The sequence below is a fragment of the Benincasa hispida genome, chromosome 7 (assembly GCF_027475165.1).
Source record: "Benincasa hispida cultivar pf3 chromosome 7, pf3_genome.v1.1, whole genome shotgun sequence".
Lineage (NCBI taxonomy): Eukaryota > Viridiplantae > Streptophyta > Magnoliopsida > Cucurbitales > Cucurbitaceae > Benincasa > Benincasa hispida.
In genome coordinates, this window is record NC_143484.1 from 3,583,778 (window position 1) to 3,606,380 (window position 22,603).

Here is a 22,603-nt window from a genome sequence, read left to right on the forward strand (position 1 = left end):
AAACAAGAAACAAGAATAGTTATCAAATAAGTTTCTGTTCTTGTTTCTTTTTTCAAAAACGGGAAATAAAAATAGTTATCAAATATATTCCTATTTCTTGTTCTAAAAAAAGAGGAAACAAGAAACAAGAAACAAGAAACATAAAACATAAAATGAGAACATTATCAAATGGACCCTTAATTTCTCATTGGACAACAAAAGAACATATTGTTATGTTACAAACGTAAAATAAATAACATTTCCTTTAAATTGGCCATATTAAAAACAATATTTAATTGACAAATTAGTCATATTTAATTTAACGTGTGTGTATATATAACCATAACATTCAATTTGATCTTAGTTAAATTAAAATAACATATTTATTTTTACGTAGTTATTCCATAAAAAATTTTAGTAATTATTTTAGTCGATTTAATATAACAAAATATAAGAAAAAATTATTTGTCTAATTAATTATAATTAAACCCTAAGAAAATAATTTACTTACATTCAACTATAATAAATAATTTAAATGACAATTTAAAAAGGATTTAAAATCAATCCATTTATTTAATACAATTAAATATTTTTAAAAAATCGATTTTTTTAAGCAATGCAAACTAACTTGCATTCCAAACACCCTAGGGTTCATATTTTCAAGTTGAAGATGCGAACCTAAACGCCAAAATTGACCCCAAAAAGTTCAGATATCTAAAACGGAATTAACTAAATATAAAAATTTAAATCAAACAATAAAATAAACGTGTACTGTTAATCTCCTTTCAAACCTTCATTTGGTGAAATTATATTCGAATTTATTAAATTCTACCATGAACTTCCTGGGTAACCAAAAGTTTGTAAAAGTGAACCTCCAATTTCATTTCTCACATGATCAACGAGTAATGTCTGAAATTATAACCTCAACCAAAATGGCTGAATATGTCATAAGATGCCGACGAACTGTTAAGAAATTATTAATATAATCAATGTTATGAGTGTTGATATAATAAAATTTTACCTTCACCCATCCACTTAAACTTTGAGTCAATTGGTGACTTAGCACGATATCAAAGTAGGATAACATGTTTTCAAACACCGGGTTGTCATGTTTTCAAACACCAATAATGCTATTAACTCTCCATTTAATACTTGTTGGGTCTTCTATAATTTTCAAGCCCAGGAGAGAAAGTGTTAAGAGAGTGGATATAATTCAACTTAAACTTTTGAATAAATCGATGATTTAACAACCAATGAGGCAAAATGATATTCAAGAAAATAGTACATCAACATAGATGAGATACTTTATCAAAGAAATCAAAGGATCAAGTTTACACTTCCTTAGTTAAGGGGGGTAACTTTATTCCAAAACCTGAATACAGGATGCCGACCAGATTCAAAAGTTTGGAAAGATGGCATTCAAAATTAGGAGTTTACAAACGACCAAACAGTATCAAATACCTTCCCATTGCTGGTGCTGGAAAATAGTGAACCTTGACATGCCTCGGCAATTTACGGCTTCCTGTCAGATTTAAGCAAAACAATCAACAGATAACCCTCACGATGCGAAGTAAATCATTAAATTGTTATAATTTGACATCTAAATTTTAAAATTTCATATTAATTCCAAAACAAGTTCTCCTTCCTTTAGGAATCCTCCAAGCCCATTTTCTAAAGCAACAAACTTGATAGATCATCTTCTGAACTTTCAATGTACTACACTCGATATAGGCAATTAAATGAAAGGGAAGACAGCAAATATGGCATTCATGTTTCAACAACCTTCTAGAAAATTATTGAAGGAACATAAAACCATTGGAATAATTGCAAAATGACACTAGAATCAACTTGTTAAGACATGGCCATCGTCACGAGAAATGGTGATACAGCTTTAAGGAATATAAAAGAATTGTTCTTTCAATGTACGTCTGGATCACAAAGAGATGAACTTTGTCTAAAAGCTACAAAATTTCTCGAGTTATCAACATTTTTTTACTTTTTTTTTTTTTGGCAACATAAGCATTAACATAACTCATTAAAGAACATAACCCGACCAAGAAGTCAAAAGTTCAAATATCTATTCTCCACTAAAAAAATACATAGTTGCAAACCAAATATTCAGCAAAACAAACCTAATCAAATATTCTTTCACAATCACGACATATTCATGTTTCCACCCTCCATGGTTTTCAACAGAGATTCAACAGTAACAATTTACAGAAAAGCATCTCTTCAAACAACTCAAATGGAAGGGACAAAAACAAAGCTGTCGAGAATTTCAACCAAGGGAATTACTTCATGGAATTTAGCAATTTATTGCAATTTGCACTTTATCCAACAGCTTAACCCAAAAATAAGAAAGGGAGGGAAATCATGATCACCTAAAGAGAACATGGATTGACTTAACCATCCAAAATAATGATATATGGATAAATCTCATGATTTTCCCAACTACGAAATATTATAGGCAATAAAACTGGTTCCCGATGCAAAATCAGAAACTATTGTAACTGTTAAAAATAAGGCCTATAGCTTTTTATAATGACTTATAAGAAACTAGCTTTTATCAACTTATTATGCAAAAGTATAACAAGTGGGGTCAACAATATAGAAGGGTCTAAACAAAGGACCAAACAAAACTGAATAAAAAGATAAAATATAATCGGCAAAGATCAATAGATGCGCTTGTTGAGAGAGACATGCACCTACTCCTAACATTCTCTCGACTTCCTATATTTTAAAAACTATACTAGTTCTCTCGAGTCAACAAGCACTTCTACAACATCAGTGTTTGACATCTGAAGGAAATATAAGCCATGCAGACAACTTGATCTTTGGAATGAGATATGAAATTTAGTCAAAAAGAGACGAGAAAAAATCTTGAGGACTCAGAGAACCAACAATATGAGTCGCTAATATTTATAACACGACAGATAGTTTGTGATACAAAAAGATTAGGCAGATCTTCAGAGAGCATCTCAAAGAGGCTTTCTTCTAAAATAAAAACCAAAATCAATAACGTAATCATTCCTGGCACCAATTTAATCAAGGCCTAAGTCGCCTTTCCACCTACCCACAAATCTTTCCACAACCGTATCCAAGCCCCATTACCCACCAAGAATTCAAAGTAATTAATAAAGCAAGTTAAATAATGTGTGACTTTCCAAGGACTTCTAAATGTGCATCAGGAGACCTGTGACTTTCAAAGGACTTCTAAATGTACATCAGGAGACTGTGGGAATGGCCGACCTAGAAACTGACAACCATACATGCTACAATCCTGTGCCCCAGAGACTGAGTCTGACTTTAAGAGGTGAACCGTCCTAAACCCTTATTCACTTACTCCCAATCTCACTTAGGTGAACTCCCTCCACTTGTTAGAACTTCTCCCACATTCCTCGAAAATAATTTAGACACATTTTCCCTAATACATTCCTCCACTTCCCACGAATCTTCAAAGCTATTAACCCATGCAGAGTCAAAAGTAAATTTCTAAATCTTAAGTGAATAATTTAGAAAGAAGAAGAGAAAGAAAGAAAAAAAATAATAATAATAAAAAAATAAAAATAAAATAAAAATAAAAAACCGCTTACATGTTAGAAAATACTCCAATTGAGCTCACAGTTATGAAGCATTGCATGTAATATTAAAGATTAAAAACTCTCATGGCTAACTTTGGTAAACTCGGAGCATTACCGCCATAGAAAGCCCACCATTATGTTGCACACATATTTTGAAATGGTTTAGAAATTGAAACTTCGAATTTTTTAATAATTTCAATAGACATTATTGTGAGATGAATCAAAACACATAAAATCATAAAATTTGTATAAAAGAAAATATCTAAGCCCAAAGAATTCACGTTGTCTACTTAAAACAAATTTACTCACTCTATTACCTGAGTTTAGATAGTAATTGTCTTCTAGGATAGAAGAGATTACCTTTCCTATAGAAGTAGCACCACGTCCACAACAACAAACTATACTCATATACCAAACTTCAACAAATTTTGAAATGGAAAGAATTTTAAGGAAGAATGTTGATTGAAAACGTAAAAAATCAATTTTAAGAAAGGTCATATTTATAGACTAATTTGTGGTCATTCGAATAGTCGTGTCCCGTTTAAATTGGGCTATTTAGTGAAAAGATGCACCATTTCATGAAAGAATGCAACTTATGAAATTGTAAGGATGCAACCCTTAACGAAGGGTCACATACCATTTATTCCAATCTAACAATTATAAATAAAAGCAATAAAGTTCCCTTACCTAAAATCTTCATTTCCCTTATCCACTAATAGAACTAATTAGATAAACTGGAATTTATTGATTACAAGAATGTAAATAATAATCTGAGAAGGATTTCAAGAACTACCGTTTCTCCTATTTCCTACCACAAGAACGTCCTTTTCTGTAAGATACATACTCACACCTCCTAAACAATACATATACTAGATTCTTAAAATAAAGTCCTACACTACTGGCCCATAACAAAAAAAAACGTCTCTTCTGCTCATTCTTTTCTTTCTCCAACATTTGCCCACTTCCTTTGATAGACTTTAGTTGGATTTCCTTCATATTCTTTGTAGTATTAGATGTTTATTATGTGTATAATTATCATGTATAACTATAAGATTTTTTTCCTTATTGGTGTTGGTCTTTCTTCTATATAAGAGACCCTATATTTGATTCATAAGATAGAAGAAATACATTACTACTCTCTTCCCAAAGTCAAATTGGTATTAGATTAAGGAAAGAACTCTAACCTTTAAAAACCCTAGTCGCCACTGCCAATAATGTCGAAACCCTAGCCATCATCCAGAAACAGCAACTCCACTTTTGACGATACCTTCTTGTCTGGCAGTTCTTGTTCTTGTTCCTATTCGTTCGTCGAATCCCAAGACCCCCTCTCGTTTTTTGCGTGTTCACAATCGATTATTCGTGAGTTTTTTCTCTCATCAGTTTGTCGCATGGTGGATCACCATCACACCCGACATCAATTCGCTGAAAGCTGTCGCACCCACCCTCAATTCATTGAACGACATGGCAACTGCTACTGATTCGCCGAAGGTTGTTCATTCATTCAATTTTGTCTCTATTCATGGTCTTCATGGGTTTGAACAAATCTATGTTGTAGCTCTGGTTGGAAACCTAGAACCGACTGTTTGATATTTAATCTTGGTTTGGTTCAGATCTAGTTTGGCTTGATTTGGTTTAATTATGGCTGATTAATTTCTGGTTTAGTTCAGGCTGATCTAATTTAAGTTACCTCGGTATAGAACAAGTTCATCAATTCCTGCAAGTGTTACAAACCAATTAATCATCTGGTAATATTTGTGTTTCCTTGGCATAGATATGTAACTATCCTCAAGCTTTTTCTTGTAATAACTCATCTCCGTGGATCATTGATTTAGGAGCCACTATTCAGTTCATCTCATCTTTTTTAATCGTATTTTATTTTGTAAAATAAACAATTTAAAATTGAGGATGATAGTTTCTCTTCTATTGTAAGAAAATAAACCATTCAATTGATGGATACAATTTCTTTGCACCTTCATGTTCCTACACTAACATGTAACCTTTTATATGTCAATAATCTTTGTTGAGATCCAAATTCTTGTGTCACCTTCTTGGAATCTCATTATATCTTTCAAGATCAGAACCTGTAAAAGAAAATTGGAAACACTAAGATGTTTGATGGCCCTTACTACTCTGATAAAGGTTTTTTTAGTTATAAAAAAACTTAGGGTCTTAGTAGTATTAGTTTCCCTCTACCTCTAAAGAGTAAAGCCTATTTCATTTTTGGTATGACTGGATTAGAATCCTCTCTCTACTTATGATTTGTCTACTCTGGAGGCCTCCTTCTCCTTGGAGGAAATCCAGAGGGTGGTTTTCGAGCTTGATAGGAATAGAGCCCCAAGTTCGGATCGCTTATCTAAGGCCTTCTACCAAGATAGTTGGGATTGTATGGAGGGGGACCTTTGGAAGGTCTTTTATGAGTTTTATGTTGTATAGCTCCATTAATGAGCCTTTGTTCATCTTATTCCTAAGAAGGAGAATGCGAGGAGAGTGAGAGATTATAGACCTGTCAGTCTAATTGCCAATGTCTATAAAGTGTTGCCTAACCAATTGAGAAATGTTGGAGTAAATCTAGATCCAACACTTATTGATGCCAGAAACTTAATGTACAAGCCTTTAAATTAGGCTGATTAAAATCGACAACCTTCTGGTTCAAACAAATCCAGCAGCAAACAAATAAAAAACTTAACAAAGTAACTCATAGTAACCGTTGAAAATAGAATATTTGCCCTAGAGGCATTTTTGTCTTTCCAGGTATATTCTAGAGTTTCATCTTTTTCTATTTAAATTGTAGCCTCTGGGCATTATTCTATATCACATTATTATAATAAAGTTCTCTGCACCGTGGTTTTTTCTCCCTGTACTAAGGTTTTCCACGTAACAAGTGTGTGCCATTTTCTCTTCTCTTTACTTTTCATCATGGTATCAGAGCAAGATGAAACCCTGGCCACCATTGAGGAAAACCCAACAAGAGAATCGCAACGGCCTTCTAGCACTACGACTACAGAAATCGAAGTTGTCGTTCAAACAGCCATGGAACGGTATTTTCAGATGATGATGCCCCGATTTCAGGAGATGATTGGATCAAGCTTCAGATCGCACGGGTCTGCTGCTTCCGACCCTAGTCAGCCGCATGAAAAGGTCGAGTCCAAGCCGCTCGGAGACAATCGAAATACCCAGGTTCCTCCAACGCCGATCCACTCGGAGAAGGCTTCGGATCCACTCAAAGATGATCCAAGCTGCACACATCAGATGATCAGCTTCCTCCAACGCCGATCCTAGCCGCCGGTGTTGACGCCCAGCCAGACGCACGCAATGCCCAGCCACCGGTGCTCAATATTCCAACCGCACGTGATGCCCAACCGCACGCGATGTTCCAGCCATTGGATGATGCCCAGCCGTACGCGATGAACGTAGTCAGACAGCCGACGTTGATGCCCAGATTTGATACCCAGTTGCGTGAGTCAGCATCGATCCGAGCCACGAGCTTCGATCTCTCAAGCCATGTTCTCAAGCCGTCGTCACATATGACTGCCAGAATCGCTCGCAATTCCTTCCAATCGAGCGGTTCTAATTCTTTCCAGCCAAGCGGATCTGACTACGTTCAGGAACAGTTGGCCCAGTTCCAGATTCAGATTAAACAGCAGAACGAGTCAATATAGCAGCAAATGGCCAATCTTGGAGAGGCTCTTGGAACTACGTCAAATGGCCGGGGAGAAATCTCTAATTGCCCAGCTTATTTAGAAAGCCCGGTAACTTCTTTCCCTACTTTATCTACAACTCAATTATTTTCTGGGAATCCTGCTAGCTGTATTGTAGGAGAGAAATTAAATGGTCATAATTATTTTTCGTAGTCCCAATATGTGAGAATGGCTCTCGAGGGTCGTCATAAGTTCGGGTATTTGACTGGAAAAATACCAAAACCTAGATAAGGCAACAACCCTCAGGAACGCGTATGGAAAGGAGAGGATTCTCTACTCCGATCTATGTTAATAGGGAGTATGAAAACCCAAATTGGAACACCCCTGTTGTATGCTGCTACTGCAAGGGATATTTGGGAGGCTGTGAAGAAGTTGTACTTCAATAAGCTGTTTTCGATTTGGCAAGAGATGGATTTATGTCGAGAGTTGAATTGGAGTTGTCCGTGTGGAGGAGTTTTGCACTATCAATCCGAAGAGACAAACCGGGTCTATGATTTTTTGGCAGGACTTAATCCAAAATTTGATGTTGTACGAAGCCGAATTTTGGGAACTAAATATTTTTTTCAATTTGGCAGGACTTAATCCAAGGGTGTCCAAGCTAAACAACCTCGCATCTCGTTCAAACCCTAACCCTTATAAGCCTTCGAAACCCTTCACCCTCTTTCATAGTGATGTGTGGGGTCCGTCTCCGGTTACAACCACTACTGGCAAACGGTGGTTTGTAACCTTTATAGACGACCACACTAGGTTGACCTGGGTCTTTCTCCTTACTAACAAGTCCAAAGTCACCTCTGTCTTCCAGTAGTTCTACAATTCTATAGAAACCTAGTTCAACGCGAGAATCACCATTCTTCGAAGCGATAATGGTCGGGAATTCTTTAATAATAACCTCGCGGAATTCCTTGCCTCTAAAGGAATAATTCATCAAAGTTCATGTGCTTATACCCCCGCAATAGAATGGCGTGGCTGAACGGAAAAACCGTCACCTAATTAAGGTTGCTCGGTCACTCAGCTATCCACATCTCTTCCGTCATATCTTTGGGGAGATGCTGTTCTGACAACAGCTCACTTAATAAACCGAATGCCTTCTCATGTCTTAAAGTTCCAAACTCCTTTTGACTATTTCAAAGAGTCATATCCTAATAACCGCCTTACCACTGATGTTCCACTTCGTGTGTTCGAGTGTGTTGTGTTTGTCCATACCCATGATCCTAATAGAACCAAATTTACCCCTCGGGCTCAGAAGTGTGTTTTTGTGGGATACCCCCTTCATCAACGCGGGTACAAATGTTACCATCCTTCTTCCCGCAAGTACTTTGTCCCCATGGATGTCACCTTCTTCGAAGACCGTCCCTTTTTTCCCCTTAGTCCTCTTCCGAGGGAGAGTATAAGTGAAGAGTCCAATTGGGGTCTAAGTCCTTGCCTGCCAGACCTTCCTGAGTCCATTCCTGACACAAGTGTCGATGCTCCTATTCTTCCTACCGAGCAAGTCCCATGGATCATGTACTATAGGAGGAATCTTAGAAAGGAAATAGTGTCGTCAATCACTTCTCCGACTCCAGTACATGAGTCAGAACGAGTGACAGTTTCAGGTACAAAGTCTTCTATTCTTAATAATGATAACATGTGTGGTGATAATGCTTGTGTTGAAAGTAGTGTAAGCAGAGACAGTACCAAGAATGTGACTAATGTGGATACTTATCACCATGATAGTACTGACAGTAACAGTGACAGTACTGAGAATATGGCTGGTACAGGTGAAGGCAGTAATGAGCCCCAGGTTCCGACTGAAAATGTTGAAGAAGATACAAATGAGACAAAGCAGAATATTGAGTATGATGAGAAGTCAGAAGATCAGAAAGACCAAGATGGGACAAAGCAAGATACTAAGTGTGATGAGAAGTCAGAAGAACAGGAAGATCATGATGCCTCTCTTGACATTCCTATTGCTTCGAGGAAAGGAACGAAGTCTTGTACCAAGTACCCAATTCAAAGTTATATGTCTTATAGTAACTTGTCTCCGGTGTTCAAAGCATTAGCTACTAGCCTCGACACTATTTCAAAACCAAGCAGCATATATACAGCTATGGAAATTCCTGAGTGGAGAGCCGCTGTCATGGAAGAAATGAAAGCTCTTGAAAAGAACGACAAATGGGAATAGGTCACTCTTCCTGAGGGACACAAGACAGTTGGTTGCAAATGGGTGTTTACTATTAAGTATAGACTTGATGGTACGATCGACCAGTACAAGGCACGGTTAGTGGCCAGAGGTTTCACTCAAACCTTTGGGATAGATTACTCAGAGACTCTCTCCAATAGCAAAGTTAAATACAATTTGTGTGCAGTTAATAAGAATTGGCATTTGCACCAGTTTGATGTGAAGAATGCATTCCTTAATGGAGAATTAGAAGAAGTTTACATGAGTCCGCCTCCAGGGTTTGAAAAACAGTTCAGTCGCAAAGTTTGTAAACTGAAGAAGTCATTATATGGGTTGAAACAGTCTCCGAGAGCCTGGTTTAGTAGATCTACTACATTTGTAAAATCGCAAGGGTACAGTCAGGGACATTCAGACCACACCTTATTCATAAAGAAGTCTGTGTCTGGGAAAATGGCAATTCTAATTGTGTATGTTGATGACATTGTAATCTCGGTGGATGATGCTTCAAAAATAGACAGATTGAAGAAAAGGATGGCTGAAGAATTCAAGATCAAGGATCTTGGAAGGTTAAGGTATTTTCTCGGAATGGAGGTGGCCCGATCGATGGAAGGCATCTCTGTCTCTCAACGAAAGTATATGCTAGATTAGCTCAACGAGACAGGTATGACAGGATGTAAACCAGTTGACATTCCTATGGAAGCAAATACCAAGCTTAGTGATCTGAGTAGTAGTGCACCAGTTAACAAGGAGAGGTATCAGCATTTGGTCGGGAAGCTAATTTATCTCTCCCATACGAGACCAGATATTGCACATGCAGTAAGTGTGGTTAGCCAATTTATGCAATCTCCTTATGAAGAACATATGAAGGCGGTGGAACGAATTTTGAGATATTTAAAGGCTTCTCCAAGCAGGGGATTAATGTTCAGAAAGTTAAACAGGCGATGCATCGAGGCCTATACAGATGTTGATTGAGCAGGCTCAGTGGTCGACAGAAAGTCAACATCGGGCTACTGTACGTTTGTTTGGGGTAACCTTGTTACATGGAGGAGTAAAAAACAAGGGGTGATTGCCAGAAGTAGTGCCAAAGCTGAATACAGGGCCATGAGCCTTAGGATATGTGAAGAAATATGGCTGGAAAAGGTCCTAATTGATCTTAACTAAAGTCATGATGGACCAATGAAACTCTATTGTGATAACAAGGCTGCTATAAGCATTACAAACAACCTTGTTTAGCATGACAGAACGAAGCATGTAGAGATTGACAGGCATTTTATCAAAGAAAGGCTTGACAGTGGAAATATCTATGTTCCCTATGTTCCTTCTAGTCAGCAGATTGCAGATGTACTTACAAAAGGGCTATCACGACAACTTTTTGACTCATGTGTTAGCAAGTTGGGTCACATTGATATCTACGTTCCAACTTGAGGGAGAGTGTTGAAAATAGAATATTTGCCCTAGGAGCATTTTTGTCTTTTCATGTATACCCTAAGGTTTCATCTTTTTCTATTTAAACTGTAGCCTCTGGGCATTATTCTGTATCACATTATTATAATAAAGTTCTCTGCACCGTGGTTTTTTCTCCCTGTACTAGGGTTTTCCACATAACAAGTATGTCATTTTCTCTTCTTTTTACTTTTCATCAATAACAACTTATGGGAGGAAAAAAAATAACTAACAAACAAAATAAATAGTGAAATGCCAAGAAAACCTCTACATCACTTATGGCTAATGAGGTGATTCAGGACTATAAATCTCGTAAGAGAGAAGGCATCATCATTCAGATTGATTTTGAGAAGGCATATGACCATGTGGACTGGAATTTCCAAGATAGGGAATTAGCTAGAAAGGTGTTTGGGTACAAATGGAGATCTTGCATTTGATTTTTATTTGCTCAATTAAGTACTCGATCATTATCAATGGTTGGCCGAGGGGTAGAATTCACATGCTATAAGAGGTCTTAGGCAATGGGTCACTCTATCGCCCTTCCTCTATCAATCTGATTACTGAAAGAGTGTTTGCGTGTTGGGACCAATTACAAAGCAATCGAAGAGCATTACTTATTTCCCAAACCTCAGAGGGAGCTTCTCATAATTCAAGATTATACACACCATTACTATTCCCAATGATTTGGGAGTTCCATGGATTTCATACTTTGTCTAACTATAAATCGAGTGGCTATGACTTTTGTTCTTGTTGTTATAGACCATTTCAGCAAGATGTCCCATTTTTTACCTTGCAAAAAAACTTCAAATGCGGTCTATGTAGCAATTTTTGTTTCAAAAAGTTGTTTTACTTCATGGCATCCCTAAATCGATAGTATCGAAGAGAGATGTTAAATTCCTTAGTTACTTTTTTGGTAAACTCTTTGGAAAAAGTTTGATAGTCTCAAGTTTAGCACCACAAGTCATCCACAAATGGACGACCAAATTAAACGAACATTAGGTCAAACATTTTTTTTTTTTAACACGGAAACATTTCATTGAAAGAATGAAATAGGGAAAGTCACAACATCTATAGGTGATTACAAGAAATTTCTCCGATGGTAAAGAAAAAAAGATAAACTATAGGAAGTAAAAGGAGGTTCGGAATTACTTCAATTGAAAACATGGGTAAGCACCAAATCCAAAAATCTATCAAAAGTAAAGGATATGTCTTTGAAGGGCAAACCATTGCGTTCATCCCAAAGGGGAAGTTCGGCATTCATCCCAGAGGGGAAGTTTGGCCCAAGGGGTTGGAGAGTAGGAATTGAGGGGAGTGGAGTTCTAAACACCACTTTTTATTTGTCCCAAGGAGTTTGTGGGTCCCACTACTAAAAAACATCATTTTATACCTTATTAACTCCTTATACCAAGGCCCCAGGAGTTCACAACTTCCTAGACTTCACAACTCTTTGAAGTTCACTATTCCATCCCTCGTCCCAAACAACCCCCAAAAATAAATAAATAACCCATACAATAGCCAAACCAAATAATGTCTGGTATCACCAAAAGGATGTCCAATAAGTAAAGATGCTAGGAGATCAAAAATAGAGTATGGGAAGACAAAAGACCAACCAAAGGCTTCCAGAACAATATTCCAAAATGCTTCACAAAAGAGCAGTGGGCAAACAAATGAATCGGGGATTCAAAGCTATGACAACACATGCGATACCAAGAAGGGGGAAGATGCATACAAGGCCTACAATGTAATACAACACATTAGGTAATCTTATCCAATGCTTGTGAGGCACTCATCCAAAACAATTGGATCTCTCCCTGGCTAAAGCTGAATTTGCATTCAAACATATGAAGTAAAAATCATAGGGAAGACACCATATGAAATTGTCTACACTCACTTGCCTAGAAAATTTTTCTTGGGAGGATGGATTCTGATATAAACTCTTTTGGATCTCTTTGGCATTCCCTAAAGAGTTTTCTTGGTTCTTTATCTTCCTTGTTGGATCTTTGTATTCTTTCAAGAAGATGTTGTAATCTTGGGCGAGTTAGTCATTCATGGGCAATCAGTAATCTTTTAGTTCCTTAACATAGTTTTAGGTAAAGACTTGATTTGTTATAAGTCTTGAAGTTCCTTTACTATTTTGAGCTAAGTAAGGTAGTTAGTTAAAGACCCTTCCTTATCAATTTGGCAGCTATAAATAAGTTATCTGTATTCTGTAGACGTTGATCAATGAATATGATTTGAAACTTGGGAATTAGATTGAATCAAGTATGCTTTTTTGGGAAGAATGGTGGTTGGGAGATAGTCCCCAAGGACAAGCTCCCAAAAGGAGTGACCTCAAGAAGAATGACCAAGGGAAGGCCCAAGATGGATGAAGATATTAGTCACATTTAATGCCCAAAATTTTACATTTGCCTTTATTAATCACAAGCCAAGAGATCATCTCAAAGAGACTAAAATTTGATTTAAATTGAGAAAGGACTCCTCTTTTTTAGAGCGAAAGAATGTAGTATCGTCTGTAAATTGGAGATGTGAGGGCAGACAGGTGAACATTGTCCTTCCCAATTAGGAATCCCTCACGAATATTACCATCCACCTTTTTTGAGACCATCTTACTCAAAACATCTACCACCAAGAGGAAAAGAAAGGGGAGATAGATGGTTGCATTGTCTAAGACCTTTGGAAGCATAAATCCTTCCTCTCGACTCTGGATTAGACAAACAAAGGTTTCATTTACCCATAATCAACTACCTTTCTCATAAAATTCATTAAAGATTTTTCGAAGGTCCTCGAATTGGTACACTCACAGTTGTTTTGGGAAAATGCCAAAAGAAGGTTGTCCAAACTTAGGACTAAGTGTCTTGGAAATAGGCTCGATTCTCAAGGGAAACAAGATGCCAATCCACCCCTCCACAAACAAACAAGGCCCAACCAAAGGGTCATACAAAAAGGAGAAGTAATGAAGCACCTCGTCCTCCATCTTTTGCTCATCTCTTAACCGTCCTAACTTCTCAACGGCACTAATGAAGTTCTTTTTTCTTCCTCCACTAGCGACCCTATGAAAATAGCAGAATTACAGTCACCCTCCCTAGCCAACTTCACCTTAACTTTTTTGCTCCAACTCACATTCTCCTTCCAAATCAACAAATTCAGCATTTAACTTGAGCCGCTCATCTCTTGCCTCCGACCCCAATGTTTTAATGAGGTTGATTGATTGTATCCTCAATGGGGTATAATGTTGCATAGAAAATTGTTCATTTTGGCTTTCTTTGGAAAGAGTGTTCTTTTATTATTATTTTTTTTCTCTGTTCTATAATAAATTCAAGATGGCAAAGTCTTTCCTAGAGGCTTTGGGTTTGGGTTGAAAGATGTACACTGGGGGAGGGTTGTTTCCAGAAATTGCTATGGTGCAATCTTCTCTTACATATTGCCCAACGAGGGTTGTTTTCTATTATTTGTAACTTTTTACAATATCATGAAAAGTTTGTTTCATATAGAACTTCATCACTGAAATTTTGGAGGTCCCTGAATCAAGAACTAAGTAGTGGACATTGAACATGGAGCCAAGTCAAAATCATCATTTCCTATTTGATATACCAAGCACTCTTTTGACCCATCTGAGGGAGGAATTCTTAGAAACTTCCTGATATGCAATAAGAATAAGCACTGTGATCATAGGCTAAATAATGGGAAAGCTTGTGTCTCTGCTGTGATGAATGATAATAATCCTATGTCCATTGAAAGACCTAAGTAAGCCGTAACTTTTGAGCATCATTTGCACTTAGGATGGACCATCTTTCCAGGAAAGTTTCTAATATTGAAATAGTAGAATAGGAAAATATATTATACTTGTGGGGTGAATCCCATGAGCACATACCCTCTCTTAAAATATGAAGTACCAAGTGAACTTTGAGAGATTTGTGCAGACCCGAAGAAATGATGAACGGACCTTCCTCAAGTAGTCAATCAAGTAGGTTCAATTCATAATGCCCAAGTGAATACAAAATGTCCCCACCATAGGTCCTTAGTATTTAGAAGAAAGATCTATTATATACCCATTAGTTTTCATCAAACCACTTCGCCAATTTAAATACTGTCTTCACTAATTAGGAGTTTATACTTTCAGAGCCGAAGCTTGGGAAATAATCACCTTCTTATTCCATTTGAATTTAGGTAGCTGAACAGCGCTTCCTCTATCTCGATTCTCACATTATTTCATTCCTCGGGATTCTGGCTTACATCGCACACAAATTGGTACGTGTACGTAGAACTATGTCATAAACGCATTCATCCATAAGTTTATGTATTTTATTATCATTACCAACATAAGTCATGAAAGAAATATATCCTAATCAAGCTGTAGGTCAAATCATGAAGGGGTATTAGCTCAGGAAGATTATAGCCCTAAAACAAAATGGGAAAAGAAAACATAGAATTTTAAACATACGAACCAAGATCACGAGAAATCGATGACAAGGGGAAAAAATGCAATAGAATCAAATAGTAATGTTTAAGAAGATTAGAGAGAAACAGAGACGAACCTAATTGAAGAATGAGGTCATACATTGGCAGTTTTGGGAATGAGAGGAACACCCTTCTTCAACTTGGCCTCCTGTTCACGGATCTTCTGCATCTGAAGCATCCTCTCCATAACAAGCTCATATTCACACTTCTCGTAAGAATGGCGCTCGTCTTCGCATTTCCATGGGAGGTAGAACTCGGATTGGCGGCATTTATTAAGAGGGATCAACAAGTGAGCGCATTGATCTCTGTAAGGAATTGGAACCCTAGCCTCGACCATCTCAGCCTGCGTCGCTATCATCTTCTTCGAGGAGCCCTGAACTTCCATGATTGATCTACTCTCTTCGGCTGTCGACTTCCGGTTCGTGAGCTTCTTCACTGTAATAGCAGATTATCAATCGCCGTCTTGCTCAGGGAAAATTTGCTACATGCCTTCAAAAACAAAATAAATAAGTAATGAAAAATGTCTCCAGTTTTTTCTTTTCTTTTCTTTTTTTTTCTGTGTGAAAAAGGAAGTATTTGTAATTTTAGCTGCCGTGGTTTACTTTTAGCTTATTAACCATTAATCTACGATCTACTATGGACTATGGAATAAACATATTTTACTTAATTTCACACTTAAATTAAAAAATTAAAAAAAAAAAACCCTCATTTTATCTCTCGTAGACTCTACATTGAATAAAAAGAAATAAATATAAAAAAATCATATTTTATTCTCTGATTTCCAATCTACGAAAAATATTTTCAAAAAATTATATTTTATTTTTAACGATCTCTACTTTTGTTTAAATAAATGATCTTTTAAAAAAATATCATATTTTTTCCTTTAATCTCTTCTTCACAAAAATCTTTTTTAAATAACATTTTATCTCTAATACCTAAGTTAAATAATAGTAAAAAAAAACCTATATCATCTAAAAGAGGCAATAAGAAAAAAAAATTGTTTTCCTTTTATCCTTTTTAATTGATGGTTATTAGGATATCTTAGATAATTTCACATTTAAATCATTAAAAAAATTCATTTTATTTCTAATATCTACCCCACATTGAATAAAGGGAATATAAATATTAAAAAATCACATTTTAGTCTCTAATCTTTATTTTAGGAAGAATATTTTAAAAAGTTACCTTTTATTTTTAACAATCTCTACTTTCTTCGAATAAAGGGATTTTTTTTAAATAATCATATTTTATCCTTTCACCTTTTATTCACAACAATTTTCTAATCACATTTTATCTCTAAAATCTAAGTTAAACAATAGTAAAAAAAAATTAAAAATAAATCACATTTTATTCTCTAATCTCTTATTAATAGTTTTTTTAAATCACAATTTATATCTAATAATATCTATTTCACATTAAAATAAAGGAAAATTATTTTTAAACAAAATAAAATCAAATTATGATTTGAGATCTAAATTTTATGTATAAATAGCTAATTTCAACATCTCATTTTATGAGGTATCTCCTCTCCCTTTTGTTTTGTTTTTTAATGTTGTTAACCGACTCTCTCTAGCTAATTTCTTTGATTTTTCTTTATATTTTTTAGAAATTTTGTGGTAGGTATTTTCTTAATTTTGTTAATAGCAACCTTTTCCCATATGTTTCTTTTTCTTCTTTAAGAAGTTTAATTTTAGCTCTTCGGAATATATCACCTCTCTCTTTTTGTTTAATGTACGTCATCTTTTCAATTTTATAAAAATATATAGAGTGATTTTATGTAACTTTTTTATATACTTTTATAGTTTTTTCTATACAGGCAACAGATTCACCTACTAATCATCGCATATTGAGGAGGATGGAGAAAAAACCTTGCTTTTGAAGTTCAAGAAATTTCTCAAAATTCAAACAATTTAGAGGTCGACAAAGTGACAAAGAAAAGAGTGATTATTTCAATGCTTTGGAAGTTTTTTCACATTTTAATTTTTGTGAATGCACACGAATAAGTTTAGGGATTTATACTAATTTTTACTATTTTTTACATAGGACATCGATTTGAAACAATCAGTCTTAAATAGTAAACAGCGTTGTAAAGTAAGAGTGACTTTTTTTTTTGTCCAATCTTATGCAAACTCATTGCATAGGACAACCCCCCTCCTCATGTCACTACATGAACGAATCAAGATCACTTCATTTGTAGCACTTTACAACTAATTGTAACAACTACAGAGTGGTCGCATCCCATAGTATTACTAAAATAAGATACCCAACCTTATTCATATACTATAGACCGTTTTGGTTATTTACTCAAACTTGATCCATCTTTATGTCACTACATAAAGTTCAAGTATTCATGTAATAGCCACGGATCTTTAGTTTATTGGATTTATTCTTATGTGCAATTTACATATTCAACAACAGTTTTATTGAATAAAGGTCAATAACATCTTTATTGATAATAGAAAATGTTTAACATTACAAACTGCGAGTTTTAGAACATACAACCCAACAAACTCCCACTTGAACTAAAACTCCAGTGGGTTTTACATATATACAAATATATATAAAATGTTGAGTATTGAAAGAATAAATACAATAAACTAGAGCATCAGATGCCCAGTAATTCTCCCACTTGCCCTAGGTCTATCTATTTCGCAGTCTTAGTCTCACTAGGTGACCTCGAACACTTTAGCCGAGAGGGTCTTTGTAAATAGATCAACCAAGTGGTCTTCAGAGGTAATCTATATGACAATCACATCTCCTCAATGTACGATCTCCCTGATGTGATGGTACTTGCACTCGATGTTTTTTTCGTACTTATGGCTTCTAGGTTTCTTTGAGTTAGCAACTACTCCACTGTTATCACAATACAGGGTGATAGGCAGATGCATATTTGGAACGACTTCCAAATCAGTTAGGAACTTTCTGAGCCATACTACTTCTTTGGCTGCTTCAAATGCAGCTACATACTCAGCTTCCATGGTGGAGTCACCAATACAACTTTGCTTTAAACTTTTTCACACTATAGCTCATTCGTTCAGAGTGAATACTGACCCCGAAGTAAATTTTCTAGAATCCATATTGGAATGAAAGTCAGAATCAGTGTATCCAGTAAGGATCAAATCCTTAGCACCATACACGAGCATATAATCCCTCGTTCTTCGAAGATACTTGAGGATGTTTTTAACGACAGTCTAATGATCATATCCAAGATTAAATTGATATCTGCTGAAGATTCCAACTGCATGGCATATGTTGGTACAAGTACACAATATGACATACATTAAATTCCCTACGGCTGATGCATATGGAATTCATTTCATTACCTCAACCTCTTGAGGTGTCTTGGCACATTGTTCCTTAGACAAATGAGTTCCGTGCCTAAAAGGTAACATGCCTTTCTTGGAATTGTACATTTTATATCTAAACAACATCTTGTCTATATAAGATGTTTGAGACAATGCTAAAGTTCTGTTCTTGCAGTTCCGAATGATTTGGATCCCAAAAACATATTGTGCTTCTCCCAAATCCTTCATTTGGAAATATGTAGCAAGCCATCTCTTAATATCAGCCAGAAATTCTACTCCATTTCCTATGAGTAGAATATCATCAACATACAAAACCATAAAAGCTATAGTTTTGTTGACAATCTTCTAGTAAACACAAGGTTCGTTAACGTTCTACTCAAAACTATAAGACTTGATCGCAGTAATAAATCTCATATTTCAGGATCGAGATGCTTGTTTTAGCCCATAAATGGATCTATTAAGCTTGCAAATCTTTTACTTTTGACCCTGTTCAATAAACCCCTTTGGTTGAGACATATAGATACTCTTTTCAAGATAGTCATTCAAAAAAGCTATCTCGACATCCATCTTCTAGATTTCATAATCATAAAAAGTTGCAATGAATAAGAGTATCCTAACAGACTTGATCATGGTAACCAAAGAGAAGGTTTCTTTCATAATCTACCCTCTATCTTTAGGTAAACCCTTTTGCCACGAGTATAGTTTTGTAGGTCTGTACCTTACCAACTTGGTCTCACTTTCTTTTATAGATCCACTTGCAACCAATAGGTATTACCTCTTCTGGTTGATCTACAAGATCCCATACTGAATTGAAGTACATTGACTCCATTTCGAGGTCCACGACTTTTATCCACTAGTCCTTATCCACGTCTTCTATTGCTTGTTTGAAAGTAAATGGATCCTCTAATCCATCATCAGCTATGATGATCTGAGTTTCAGTTAAACCCATGTATTGGTCAAGTTGTTGCACAATCCTCTCACTACGTCGAGGCATTCTCAACTCTTGAGATGGATGTGAAGTACTAGTTTCATTAACAACTCTTGTTGAAGGACCTACTCAATCAACAAATCTTGTTGATCTATCTATAGTTTCTCTGGACATCTCACTTAATACTAACTTACTGCGAGGTTGATGATTTGTCATGTTATCTTCCTTTAGGAATGTCGCATTTGTCGATACAAACACTTTATCTTCCTAAGGATCATAAAAGTAACCACCTTTTGTCTCTTTAGGATAGCCTATAAATAGGCATACTTTTAAACGACGTTCCAATTTCTTGAGATTTTGCACCAACACATGTGTTGGGCATCCCTAGATTCTGAAGTAACGTAAACTACCTTTACGTCCTCTCCATAACTCGTAAGGTGTTTCCACTTTTGAGGGAACCATGTTCAATACATACACCGTAGTCTCTACTGCGTGACTCCAAAAAGAATTTGGCAACTGAGCATAATTCATCATAGAATGAACCATGTCCAATAGAATTCTATTTCTCCTTTCTATTACACCATTCTGTTGGGGTGTGCCAGATGCTGTAAGTTGTGACTGAATTCTGTATTCTATCAAATAGTCCTGGAATTTTAAGTCCATATACTCACCACCTCAATCTCATAGAAGTGTTTTAATCTTTTTACCTAATTGGTTCTCAACCTCTGCCTTATATTCCTTGAACTTTTCAAGTGTTTCAGACTTATGATGCATTAGGTAAATGTAGGCATATCTTGAATAATCATCGATGAAGTTGATGAAATATTCATACTCTCTTCTTGTCTTAACATTCATCGGACCACAAAGGTCTGAATGTACTAGCTCTAAGGATTCTTTGGTTCTAAGACATTTTGCAGTAAAAGATCTTTTGGTCATCTTGTCCTCAAGACAAGATTCATATGAAGGTAAGGAGCTATCTTCTAACTGGTTTAGAAGTCCACTCTTAACTAACCTTTCAATCCTATTGAGATTGATATGACCTAGTCTTAAGTGCCAAAGATAGGCATTCGAAGAAATTTTTCTTTTCTTATTATGAGTTTCAGCTATTTTAAACATCTCTATGTTCAAAACAGCTTTTACCTCAGTCGGTTTTAACACATATAAGTTATTTTCCAAATTTGCAGAACATATCTTAAGACCTTTCGAAATAATGAACACTTCATTATTTAAAAAAATAAACTTTATAATTACGTTCTAGAAAACACGAGAAAGAAATTAAATTCCTTTTCATAGAAGGAATATAATAAACATTTTCAAGTAAAATGTATCCATCTCTAATAAATAACTTCATCAATAAAAGTATTATTGAGTTTTTCATTCAATCAATTGTTATTGATATTGCATTATGTTATAAATCCAATAAACAAATCCATGGCTATAATATGAATAACTTTAACTCTATGTGGAGACATAAAAGTGGATCAAGTTTTAAGTATATAGCCAAAATGGTCTATAAGTATATGGATGAGATTGGGTACCTTATCCTGGCGACACTATTGGATATGGCTGATAACTTGTAGAAATACAAGTTATTTATACTGCCTTATCTAGATATTACAGCCAAAAGAGAATAAATATGCGTCAATTGTATGAAAATTAGCATAGAATTACAATAATTATAAATTATCACAACTATACCTACTAACATCTTTAAGATGGAAGGAAAGGAAAATTTTACTCTGTTTTGCAGGAAACCGAGTCATCGCTTGCGCTTAAGGCTCAAGAGAAATTGATCAACGCATCTCTGTCACAATGCTCCCGACAATCAACAATGAAGAGACGATTAACGTAATGACGGTGCAATGCGTAGTCGATCCAGAGTTGGCTTTCAACCACATGCAGTAATAAAAACAAACACCACATGCAAATACTCGATCGAAAGATGCAGCTGAGCAATGCAAAAGCGGAGGATGGAGACACGTGTACAACTAACGGTTGTGCAGAATTGACGGTCTGATTACATAACAGAAGGAATAATTATTCCTCCATCTTCGGGATTACCATAACAATAAGTGGGGACCACAAGGTCAGAGTCAAAGATCCTCACCTATAAATACCCCATAGATTTCAGAAAAAAGATATGCTACTGGATACGGGGCTAATTGCTGCTAAAGTGTTGAGAGAAAAGGCTGAGCTGAGTGCTTAACTGAAAAAATTCGGGAAGAAGACGAGACAAGGCCAAGAGATGAGTCTCAGTTCTATTCTGCCAAATACCCGCCGAGAAGCTCTGTGCTGAGAATCCTGCCACCGGTTGAGCAAGCCTGAGAGGAAAGCTCATCCATCCATCTGATCCATCCAATCCGGCAAGCAGATCTCCACCCGAATCTGTGCCAAGACGTTGGCGCTTGTTTGTATTTTTTCTATCTATTTTCATCATTGTATTTCACTTTCTTTATCTCTTCATTCACACACCATGTATCAAACGATTAATAGATACATTAAATGTTTCGATTGCTTTCATATTCCATTTTTTGTCTACTTCCGTTCCTTCATTAATCACTTTCTCCATGATGTCTTCTTAATCCCCTAGTAGTTAATATGAATTAAATGAGTATTTAACTTGTGTAAAGAAAGATAACTGCATTTAACTAAGTTATGTTAGACGGCATCTTCACCTGTGAGAGCAGAAGTGAAGATGCAATTCTGATCTATTGAGAGAAGGTTAGAAGAATGCATTAACTAAAACGAGTAGTACTTCCAGACTTGGAAGCAATCTTGCGTTCATTACGTTCATCTCTGTTTCACCACAGACATGTGGGAGCACGGCCGATCACTGAAAGGTGTGCGCCAAAAGAAAAGCGGAACCGTACTTATAGCTTTAACGCAATTAAGAAACTTGCGCTGTTTATATTAATTATCTTTCTCTTTCTATTTGTACATAAGACTTGCCGCCGCATTCCATGTTCTTTGCATAACCTTCACAGCTAACCTGGACCCCACCATCTTGTATCATGAAGCCTGTATCCTGTATCATCTAGCTTAGGTTTATTGTA

The 22,603-nt window shown here is 35.9% G+C and overlaps 1 protein-coding gene across 1 annotated transcript; it reads right to left on the minus strand.

The window, feature by feature from the left end:
• Positions 1-1,362: 1,362 nt before the first annotated feature.
• On the minus strand, positions 1,363-15,821 carry LOC120081613 (NADH-ubiquinone oxidoreductase B18 subunit). Its single transcript, XM_039036640.2, has 2 exons — positions 15,395-15,821; positions 1,363-1,501 (listed from the first exon to the last, which is right to left on the minus strand). Exon 1 carries the CDS (start codon positions 15,700-15,702, stop codon positions 15,412-15,414), a length of 291 nt encoding a protein of 96 aa, XP_038892568.1. The 5' UTR covers positions 15,703-15,821; the 3' UTR covers positions 1,363-1,501; positions 15,395-15,411.
• Between the last annotated feature and the right edge of the window lie 6,782 nt (positions 15,822-22,603).